This window comes from Stenella coeruleoalba (assembly GCF_951394435.1).
Source record: "Stenella coeruleoalba genome assembly, chromosome: X".
In the NCBI taxonomy this organism is placed as follows: domain Eukaryota; kingdom Metazoa; phylum Chordata; class Mammalia; order Artiodactyla; family Delphinidae; genus Stenella; species Stenella coeruleoalba.
This window is the reverse complement of record NC_137152.1, coordinates 81,868,406-81,880,434: the sequence shown is the minus strand read 5'-3', so window position 1 is coordinate 81,880,434 and position 12,029 is coordinate 81,868,406. Positions and strand designations below refer to the sequence as shown.

The 12,029-nt window shown below is 40.9% G+C and overlaps 1 protein-coding gene across 1 annotated transcript in view; it reads left to right on the top strand.

Annotated features, from left to right (window-relative positions):
• The window catches only part of TRMT2B (tRNA methyltransferase 2 homolog B), a gene marked incomplete at its 5' end in the record, with an annotated part of 85,884 nt that overhangs the window by 8,944 nt on the left and 64,911 nt on the right, over nt 1–12,029 (top strand). The window contains 1 exon segment of the mRNA XM_079910990.1: nt 10,878–11,024. Coding sequence (XP_079767116.1) covers nt 10,878–11,024 — 147 coding nt within the window.

The window sequence follows — 12,029 nt, the reverse complement described above, 5'->3', positions numbered from 1 at the left end:
ATTGATATAGTTGGCTTGTTCAAATCAGGATTCAAACAAGGTATATACATTGCATTTGATTAACATGTCTCTTTAGCCTCTTAATTTTTAAGTACCCCTCCCTATTAATTATTTTGTCCCTGCAATTTACTTTTTGAAGAAACTGGTTTGTTTTCCTCTGGAGATTCTCCCATTCTGGATTTTGCTGATTGAATCTCCTTGATATCATTGAATGTTCTTCCTCTATCCCCTGTATTTCCTCTAAGCTGGTAGATCTAGAGTGTTGATCAGATTCAGGTTTGATTTTTGGCAAGAATGTTTTTATATGTAGATGTCTAATGGGCTCTCTTTTTTGGTGATGTTAACATTGAACAGCGGATTCAGGTGTCATCAGTCTGATTCACTCATTGAAAAGTTCCCTGTCAGCTTTTCGCTTAATGGTTTAGCTGTCATTAGTGATCAGTGCCTAGATCTCTTATTTTGGGGGGGGGGGTTGCAATGCAGTTCTGTTCTAAATCTATTATTTATTAGCTGGAATTCTTCTAGAAATAACTTTTCCCTATCAACCCTTTGGTTACTCTAAGGTACTCTTACAGGAAAGGCAGGATAAATCCTTGGTTCTTTCACCTTCCTCAAAAGATGATCAGTTAATGTGTTTGTTTTGGTATCATTAGGAACTCATAGATTTTTAACATACTTGATATGTTTCAATCTACTGCAGATACTAGGGGTTTTTTGGTACTCCAGTTACTCCATTTTTGGCCAATTGGAACCTCTTTTAATTGGCTGTGAGACCTAGATGGCCGTGACAGTTCTGGAATGATAAGATATTTCTAGCACATCTAGTCCATTTTATGCCTGGGAGCTGGAATCAGCCGTTTCTTTTTTTTTTTTTTGCGGTACGCGGGCCTCTCACTGTTGTGGCCTCTCCCATTGTGGAGCAAGGCTCCGAACGCGCAGACTCAGCGGCCATGGCTCACGGGCCCAGCCGCTCCGCTGCATGTGGGATCTTCCAGGACTGGGGCACGAACCCGCGTCCCCTGCATCGGCAGGCGGACTCTCAACCACTGCGCCACCAGGGAAGCCCTCAGCCGTTTCTTTAAGGAATCCTTGTCTCTGTTAGTGGGAAATGGCAGGGTGCTAGGTGCGTGCTTATTTATACTGAGTTGGTCATATTTCAATGCCTTTTTAGTGGACAGAGCTAGGAAATATTTTTTAAAAGAAAATATATCATGAGTTCACAGTAATATGTCCAAATCAAATTAAAAATTATAGAGTTTTTACTTAAATCCTTTGATTTTATATTTTTATCTCTTGTCTCTTACAATTAAAACTTTAGTCCTGACAACATTAGAATACTTACAATTGACCCTTGAACAAGGACATAGTTAAGGGCGCCAACCCCTGTGCAGTCGAAAATCCACTTCGTATCTGTGGTTCCACATCTGTGGATTCAATCAGCCATGCGTCGTGTAGTACTGTAGTACACGTTTAGTGAAAAAAACTTCATATAAGTGGACCTGTGCAGTTCAAACCCATGTTGTTCAAGGGTCAGCTGTACTTATTTATTCCATCCTACTCTTTACATATAATTTCAGAACAACAATACTAGTATTATTACTAACAAATGATTACTGAAAAGAGCTCAAGATTTCTGTCCAGTTCTTTTTGTCCAATTATTGTGGCTCTGAAGGAATTCATCTCTTTGTAGTTACACCACCAACTTGACATGATACATGGATTCTTTTTTTTTCTTCATTCTTGCTTTCAAATTTTAGGGATTGATTTTTTTCTTTTTCCTTTTGATTAAATTTTTGTTTTATAATTTTGTAAGATATTTACATGGTTTCAAAGTCATATCTACAAAATAAAGGTGTGTTTTCTTTTTGTTTTGTTTTTTGGCCGTGCCACATGCAGGATCTTAGTTCCCTGACCAGAGATTGAACCCGCCCCCCCTGCAGTGGAAGTGCAGAGTCTTAACCACTGGACCTCCAGGGAAGTCCCATAAAGGTGTATTTAAAGAGGTCTAGTTTTCACTTCTGTCCCCTCTGCCCAGTTCCCTTCCTCCTTCTATGGGTAACATTTTTATTCACTTTTATTTATTTTAAAAAATGGAAACATATTTGTATCTCCCCTTTTCTTAGCTAAAAGGTAGCTTAATATGGACACAGTTCTGTACCTTTTTTCCACATAATAATATGCTTCATTTTTTTAATATTTACAATTGTTATATCTTCTTGGATTGATCCTTTGATCATTTTTTTAACATCTTTATTGGAGTATAATTGCTTTACAATGGTGTGTTAGTTTCTGCTGTATGCTTCATTTAAAAAAAATAACTGCTTAGTCCTATGTAATATGATGGATTTTACAACTTTTAGTTTTCATTGGCTTGAATAATTACCTAATTTTCTCATTGGCTTAGTTTTCTCTGAACCTATTGCTATTTTTTTTTCTGAGTGCTCTAAGAGCTCTGTCAAACATTCATCAATGTTCTCCATATGGTCTAAAACTTGAGTTTAGTATTTTCCCTGAAGACCTTTTTTCTGAAGTCTCCATCCTAGGCTCCTGAGGCCTTCTGCCTAGCTGTTATCTTGGGACTCCTTTTGCTGTTCTTCTGTCTTTACCCCTGTTTCTCAGATCCCCTGTCTTCCTTTTTCTGGTTTACATCCTCATTTAGTTGGAATACAACCTCCATTAGCTTCCTGAGGAAGGGTGCCTAGGAGTAAACTTTGAGTCTTTGCATGTCTATAAATGTCTTAGTTCTTCCCTGACATATGACTGAGAGTATTTCTAGATTTCAAATACTAGGTTTGAATCATTTGCCTTTATAAATTTGAAGACATGGTCTCATTGTCATCTGGCCGCTAATATTGTGTAAGCCTGGATGCTACTTTAAGTCCTATTCCTTTGTAGATAATCTCTCCCCTCTTTATTTCTCTAGAAGCTTTTAGGGAATCTCTGTCCGTGAAACTTCATGATCATGTGGCCCTTCTTTCATTAATTGTGATGGACACTTTCTAGTCCTTGTGAAGCTGGAAACTAATACTTTCAGACATGGGAAATTTTCCTGTATTATTATTTTTTTAATTTATTTTTTATTTTTATATTTTTGGCCATGCCACGTGGCTTGTGGGATCTTACTTCCCCAACCAGGGACTGAACCCGGGCCCCTGCAGTGAAAGTGCCAAGTCCTTACCACTGGACCACCAGGGAATTCCCTATTTTTATTTTTTTTTATTGAAGTATAGTTGATTTACAATGTTGTGTTAGTTTCAAGTGTACGGCAAACTGATTCAGTTATATATATATATTCTTTATCAGATTCTTTTCCATTATAGGTTATTATAAGGTGTTGAATATACTTCCCAGTGCCGTACAGTAGATCCTTGTTGTTTCTCTATTTTATATATAGTAGTGTGTATATGTTAATCCCCAAATTCTAATTTATCCCTCCCCTGCCCCTTCCCCTTCGGTAACCATAAGTTTGTTTCTATATCTGTGAGTCTGTTTCTGTTTTATTTTATGTATGTATGTATGTATGACTGGCTGTGTTGGGTCTTCATTGCTGTGCGTGGGCTTTCTCTAGTTGCGGTGAGTGGGGGCTACTCTTTGTTGTGGTGCGTGGGCTTCTCATTGTTGTGGCTTCTCTTGTTGCAGAGCATGGGCTCTAGGCACGCAGGCTTCAGTAGTTGTGGCACATGGGCTCAATAGTTGTGATTTGTGGGCTCTAGAGCTCAGGCTCAGTAGTTGTGGTGCACGGGCTTAGTTGCTCCGCGACATGTGGGATCTTCCTGGGCCAGGGCGAACCCATGTCCCTTGTATTGGCAGGCAGATTCTTAACCACTGCGCCTCCAGGGAAGCCCTCTGTTTGGTAAATAAGTTCATTTGTATCATTGTTTTAGATTCCACATATAAGTGATACCATATGATATTTATGTTTCTCTGTCTGACTTACTTCACTTTGTATGATAATCTCTAGGCCCATCTATGGGTTACTGCACATGGCATTATTTCATTCTTTTTATGGCTGAGTAATATTTCATTGTATATATGTACCACATCTTCTTTATCCGTTCCTCTGTCGATGGACATTTAGGTTGTTTCCATGTCTGGGCTATTGTAAATAGAGCTGCAATGAACACTGTGGTCCATGACTCTTTTTGAATTATGGTTTTCTCAGGGTATATGCCCAGCAGTGGATTGCTGGATCATATGGCAACTCTATTTTTAGTCTTTTAAGGAACCTCCATACTGTTCTCCATAGTGGCTGCACCACTTTACATTCCCACTGACACTGCAGGAGGGTTCCCTTTTCTCCACACCCTCTCTGCCATTTATTTGTAGACTTTTTTTTTAATTGGAGTATAGTTGCTTTACAAAGTTGTATTAGTTTCTGCTGTACAGCAAAGTGATTCAGTTATACATATATATATATATATATATATATATACACACTATTTTTTAGATTTCCTTCCCATTTAGGTCACCACAGAGCATTGAGTAAAGTTCCCTGTGCTATACAGTACATTCTCATTAGTTATCTATTTTATATATAGTATTTGTAGACTTTTTGATGATGGCCATTCTGACTGGTGTGATGTATTATTTCTTTAAGTACTTCCTCTCATTTTCTTTGTTCTCTCTATACCTCCTATTATTTGGATTTTGGACTTCATGAATTGATTCTGTAATCTGCTACTCATTCCTCTTCTATTTTCCATCTCTTTTCCCTTTTGTTCTTCTTTTTGTGAAATTTTCTTGAAATAAATGCCAACATTTTTATTGACTTTTTTTCTACCACCTTTTAATTTTCAAAAGCTTTTGCTTGTTCTCTGATTGTTCCTTTTGTATAGCATCTTCTTTTTTTAAAATAATGTAATACATATATACACATATATATATATTTTTTTTTTAATCTTGCTTTTTCCTTTATTTTCCTTTTTTTTTTTTTGGCGGTACGTGGGCCTCTCACTGTTGTGGCCTCTCCCGTTGCGGAGCAAGCACAGGCTCCGGACGTGCAGGCTCAGCGGCCATGGTTCACGGGCCCAGCGGCTCCGCGGCATGTGGGATCTTCCCGGACCAGGGCACGAACTCGTGTCCCCTGCATCGGCAGGCAGACTCTCAACCACTGCGCCACCAGGGAAGCCCTTTTTCCTGTTTTTTGAATTGTCTGCTTCCTTCAGGGATTTTTTTCCCCTGTTTGTTTTGGGTATTGTCTTTTGCAATGAAGGCTTTAATCAAGTAGCTGGTGGTAGTTGCCTGACCGTTCATGTTTAAGCATGATGCTTTAAATTGATTGGCAGTTCAGCTTGAGTGGGTTTGTTGATTCTTGGCTTGACTGCTGGTGCTTGTGGGTGGGGGCCCATATCTCTCTCGGGAGATCATTACTCTGGGACTATTCAGTTTCTTGAGAGAATTTACATTGAATCTTCCTGTTTCCACCCCTGTGCCACCACTCCGCCTGGTATTTCCTGGTATTTGTGTGTTCATTTTTTCCTAAGGGAAAAAACATCCCCAACCTCCTGCTACAGAAGGATAGAGGTTTTTGGTAGGATGAGGTTGTTTACCAGTTTTATGTCCAGACTTTCAACCAAACCCTGTTTTAAGCCCTGTACCTTATCCCATCTCTATCTCCTTGCACTTCAAGTTTGAGCCTTTCCAGGCTTGTGTGGAGCAGATAAGCCTTACCTCTCATCAGATCCCCCTTTGTAGGCAATCCGGATGTAGCTTCCTTCATCTTGCTAAGTCAGTTGCCATTCCAGTCTTTTATCTGGTTTGCTCTTGTTGTCTTCTCTCCCATTATCTCTGTTCTTTCTTTCATTTATTCATTCAACAAGTACAATTGAGTACCTACAAATGCCAGGCACTATTCTAGGTGCTTAGGATACAATAATGAAGAAAATATCCCTTCCCTTGTGGAACTTATATTTTAGTGGGGGGAGACAGATTTTTTAAAAAAAATAATAAAGTAAATTATATAATATGTTAGAAGGTGATAAGTGCAGTGCTGGTCTGAATGTTTCTGTCCCTCCAAATTTCATATGTTGAAATCCTCACCCCCAAGGTAATAGTATTAAGAGGTTGGGGCCTTTGGGCGGTGCTTAGGTCATGAGAGTGGAGCCTTCATGATTAGGATTAGTGCCCTTATAAAAGAGGACCCAGAGAACTAGCTTGTCCATTCTTTTCATTTATTTATTTATTTATTTGTTTGTTTTTTAAAATTTTTTTGGCTGTGTTGGGTCATCGTTGCTGTGCACGGGCTTTCTGTAGTTGTGGTGAGCGGGGGCTACTCTTCGTTGTGGTGCGTGGGCTTCTCATTGTGGTGGCTTCTCTTGTTGCAGAGCATGGGTTCTAGGCACGCAGGCTTCAGTAGTTGTGGCATGTGGGCTCAGTAGTTGTGGCTCATGGTCTCTTGAGCGCAGGCTCAGTAGTTGTGGCGCACGGGCTTAGTTGCTCCGTGGCATGTGGGATCTTCCCGGACCAGGGCTCAAACCCGTGTCCCCTGCATTGGCAGGCAGATTCTTAACCACTGCGCCACCAGGGAAGCCCCTAGCTTGTCCATTCTGCCATGTGAGGTTCCAGTGAAAAGACAGAAGCCGTCATTGAGGAAGCTGTCACCAGACACTGAATCTGCCGGAACCTTGATTTTGGATTTCCCAGTCTCCGGAACTGAGGAATTTTTGTTGTTTATAAGTCATCCAGTTTATGGTACTTTTGTTTTAGCAGTCCAAACAGACTAAGACGAATGCCCTGGGGAAAATGCAGCAGGATAAGGAGGATGAGAAGTCATAAGTTTGGGGGAAATGCGGGTTGTAATTTTAAATGGGATCAATGTAGGCTTCATTGAGAAGGTGATATTTGAATAAAGCAGTAGTTCTCAACTGGAATTAGTTTTGCCCTACAGGGGACATTTAGCAATGTTGGAGACATTTTTGGTTGTCACCACTGGGGGATAGTTGGACGGTGCTACTGGTATCTTTCTAGTGAGTAGAGGCCAAGGATGCTGTTAAACATCCTGCAGTGCAGAGGACAGCCCCCCACAACACAGAATTGACAATAGTGCCAAGGTTGAGAAACTTTGGAATTAAGACTTAAAGGAAATGAGGGTGTCAACCATGTGAAGGTCTGAGGGAAGAGCATTCTAGCCAAAGAGAACAGCCATGGCAAAGGCCCTAAGGTAGGAGTATGGCATGCTTTCTGGAGGAACTGAAGGTAGACTCAGAAGAGTAATAGGAGAAGAGGTAAGGTAGTTAATGGGGACCAGATAGTGTAGTGCCTTAGAGGTCATTGTTGGGACTTTGGCTTTTATTCTGAGCTGTTGGAGGTTTTGATTGGGGGGCGGGCATCTCATGATATGATTTAGGTTTTAAACAGGATCACTCTGGCTATTATATTGTGTATGGATTGTTGCAGGGAAAGGTAGAAGCAGGGAGAGACTAGTTAGGAGGCTCATGTGGTAATCCAGATGTGAGGTGATATAGCCCAGTGGGAGCAGCAGAGGAGGTGGATATATCTTGAAGACAGAACTGCAGGATTTCTTGATTGATTGAGTGAAAGGTATAAGAGAAAGAGAGGAGTGAAAAATGGCTCTAGGTTTTTGGGAGGAGAAAGTGGAACAGTGGAGTTACTATCTACGGAAATGGAAAAAGCTGTGGCAGAGCAGATTTGAGCAGGGGGAGGTTAGTAGCTCAATTTTGGACATGTTGCATTGAGATACCTATTAGGCATCTGAGTAGATATGTTAAATAGGTAGTTAGATCTGTTAGGATGAGGTTCAAGAATTAGAAATCTTGGAGTTGTTAACATGTAGATGTTATTTAAAATCATGAGACTGGAAGAGATGACCAAGGGAGTGAGAGTAGATAGAAAGAGAACAGGAACATGGACTGAACCCAGGGGCATTCCCATTTTAAGAGGTCTGGGAGGAGAAGAGGAACCAGTAAAGGTGACTGAGAAGGGGCAGCCAGTGAGGTCAGAGGAAACCAGGAGAGTGTGGGATCCTGAAAGCCTAGTGAAGACAGTGAACTGAGGAGGAGGGGCTCATCAGCTGTGCCAGTGCTGCTAGTAGGTCAAGTAAGATGAGGAGTGTGAATTGACCTTTGAACTGCATGACACGGAGGTCGTTGGTGACCATAATGGGAGCTGTTTAGGTGGAGTGGTGGGGACCTGATTTGAGTGGGTGAGTAGAAGGAGAGGAATGGGAGGCAGTGAATATAGACAGTTCTTTTGAGGAGCTTTGCTACAAAGAGGAGCGGAGAAATGGAACAGTGGCTGGAGGGGAAAGTGGGTTCGAGAAGGTTACTTTTCTTTTTAAAGGTGGGAGAGTTAGAAGAACATGCTTGTGTATTGATGGGAATGATCCAGTAGTGAGGGAGGAAAATGATGCAAGAGAGAGAGAAGGGAGAATTGGTGGATCAATGAGTTTAAGTACGTTTATGTCTTTTTTTATTCCTTTATTTCATTTTAGTAGGATTTTAAAGAGGAATAGTCTGTTATTTGAACCAGAAGGCCCTTTCACTCTTTTTAAAAATTTTATTTTATTGAGGTATAATTGACATGCAACATTGTGTAAGTTTAGGGTGTACAGTGTGTTGATTTGATACAGTTGACCCTTGAACAACATGGGGGTTGGGGCGCTGACCCTCTGCACAGTTGAAAATGCACCTATAACTCTGTAGTTGGCCCTCCATATCCTTGGTTTTCCCATATCTGCAGTTCCATGTCTCGAGTTCAACCAACCCCAGATTCAACCAACCACAGATTGTGTAGTAATGTAGTACATATTTATTGAAAAAAATCCACATGTAAGTGGACCCACACAGTTCCAACCCATGCTGTTCAAGGGTCAACTGTATATTGCAATATGATGCTTAGGCATTCCCATGTAAGAATAGGAGTTTCAGGCTCTATTTTATAAATGAAGAAACCAAAGCCTTGGCTCATACAGTGGAGAAGCTGTATTTCATATTTACTTACCCATTATCTTCCAGGTCAGACTCAGTTTTTCAGTTCCCATCCTTCTAGGACCTCAAAGACATTTGAATCTTCTTCCAGAAAACATTCCTTTCCAACCAGCAAGTAAACAACAGTTGAACCAGTCTTTCTTTAAATCACCAACTTCAAAATTTGGAAAAATTTGTTCAGTATAAGTATAGTTAAGCATCTTATGTTGCATTTATATGAAATTATAGCAGAAGTGGTCAAGTGCACCCTTAATTGATTTTTACCCTCTCAAGTGGCACTGTTTTTTGGTGTAACTCTCCCTTCCATGCACTATTTTGGGTTTGTGTGAAAATGCAGTGGATCCAGAACCCATGCATTATGAAAACAAGAGGACCTAGTAGATCAGATAGTGTGTCCTGTTGTGGCAGCAACTGGCTTGTGTTTGAAGTTTGGCTTTAAGGATTTCTGATATCTCAACACTGAATCAGGATTGCTTTTGACCTGTATTTACCAGGGGAAGATGAAGGATCCAACTAAGCTAGTTGGCACCTGGTTATATGAAGAAATACAGAAACAATGGGCTTACATCAGGAAGTTATAAGTAAGAATGGAATTATAGCAGCTTAGTAGTATATTAGGAATTGCTGCCAGGAGGAATTCACAGAAATGGATGATTATTGTATTCCACGCTGTGTACACAACAAGCTGAAATTCTTCATACAGATACCTTTGCTGTTTCATAACTTCTTTCAATAATAATTATTGAGCACTGGTTATGCGCTAGACTCAGGATACAACTCTGAGCCTTCATGGAACATACTTTTTGGGCTGTCATGGATAGGATCCCTCAGTAAGGTTGCAGGGCAGTGATCATGTTTCTTATATCACTGCATTAGTTTGCTAGGACTGCCATAACAAAATCCCACAGACTGGGTGGCTTAAACAACATAAACTTATTTTCTCACAGTCCCGGAGGCTGGAAGTCCAAGATCAAGGTGTCAGCAGGTTTGGTTTCTTCGGAGACCTCTCTCCTTGGCTTGCAGATGGCTGCCTTTCTGCTGTGTCCTCATGTGGGCTTTCCTCTGTGCACGTGCACATCCCTGATGTTTCTGTGTATCCAAATTTCCTCTTCTTATAAGGACAACAGTCAGATTGGATTAGAGTCCACCTTAACTGCCTCATTTTAACTAATCACCTACTTAAAGGCCCTATTTCCAAACACAGTCACATTTTGAGGTACTGGGGGTTAGGACTTCAATGTATGAATCCTAGGGGGACACAGTTCAGCCCACAACACTCTCCTCTGGACCCCCAAAATTCATGTTCTTCTCACATGCAAAATACATTCACCCCCATTCCAACAGCCCAAAATTCTTAACACATTCCAGCATCAACTCTAAGTCCTAAATCTCATCTAAATGAAGTGTGGATGAGAGGTATCAGTCAAGGTATAATTCATCCTAAGACAGAATTAGCTGTGAACCAGTGAAGCTGGACAAATTATCTGCTTCCCAAATACAATCGTAGGACAGGCATAGGATAGACATTCCCATTCCAAAAGGAACAAATCAGAAAGAAGAAAGGGGTCTTGGGTCCCAAGCAAATCTGAAACCTAGCAGGGCAAATTCCACTAAATTTTAAGGCTTGAGAATAATCCTCTATGGGTTGATACTGTCCTCCAGGCCCACTGGTGTGGTGGGCCCACTGGGGTAGCAGCGTGGCCAACTGAAACCACAGCATTCGGACCCACCCTAATGGCCTAATTTTAACTTAAACACATCTTTAAAGACCTCGTCTCCAAATCTGGTCACATTCTGAGGTACTAAGCGTTCAACATATGAATTTGTGTGTAGGGGGGGATACGCTTCAGCCCGTAACAGTCGCTCAGCATGAATAATGAGCTGTCAAACTTTGTTAGTTTTGCCTGTGTAACAGTACTGTTTTCTTCCTAGTACTACGAAGTATTCCTTCAACAGTCCCCATTGGAGCCCTGCCTTCTGTTTCGTGAAGGTGGGTACTGGCGTGAGCTCATAGCCCACACCAATAGCCAAGGGCACACAATGGCCATCATCTCTTTCCATCCCCAGGAATTAAGGCAGGTGAGACTCAAAGGATGATAAGGAACAGCTTCTATAGCAGCCCTTACTATCAATATGCTGCAGTTGGTATTTGGAGGTTTCAGGGAAGATAGCAGAAACAATGCATCCATAGAATGTATGGGTTGGAAAGAAGGGTTGGGGATGATGATGAGGAGATGGCAAGGATCCTGTTAACCATGCTGCTGGCATAATGAAACCAAAGAGACTGAGGCTAGGTTACCAAGTTAATTATCATGTGAGGACTCCTGAGGATTTTCACAAGAACTTTGCCCACAGAACTTATTAGGTGTTCTACTAATTCCAGAAGCCAATTTAATAGAGACTAGAATATGGTCAGAATTTCATAATCTACATAATACTTTTACATTTGTAATACACTTAGAGCTTTCAAACATGCCTGTATCAAAATATTCTAATACTTATGTGATCATCTCAAGCAACTTGTGAAGTAGGCTGGAGAGGGAGAGGTATTGTTCCCTTCATTTCACAGCTGAGCAAATGGAGGCATAGAGGTACGCAAGGTTAAAGAGCTAGTAAATAGCAAAGCTATAGGGCTTGAACCCAGGTCGTTGATTCCTGGCCTTTTAACTCTATAGCTCCAACATAGTTTATTGTCATATGTCCTTGTGTCTAGCTGATGGATAGGGCTCTCTGTAGTGACGTAAGAATTTTAAAACGTTTAGAACTTGAAGAAAGGATTTAGTTACTGTGCTCATTCTGTTCCGTGCCCTTTCTTTCCTTTCTCTTAGGACGTGTGTCTTCTGAGGTGGTGTTTGGATGGGTGGATGGGATATTTGAAGTAGAGAAGTGTGAAAGGAATTGAAAGGTTATTGCTTGTTTGTGATGGGACAAAAGCTTAGTTTAGCTCCTAGGTTACAACAAGAATAACTCTCACACTTTCTTTAGAGAACTATTAAAGAGGCTCAAACCAGAGAAAGTGCCATGTCTGTTGTATAGCATTTGTCAAAAGCCAATAAGCAAAGGAGTGCTTCTGCTGAGATGTGA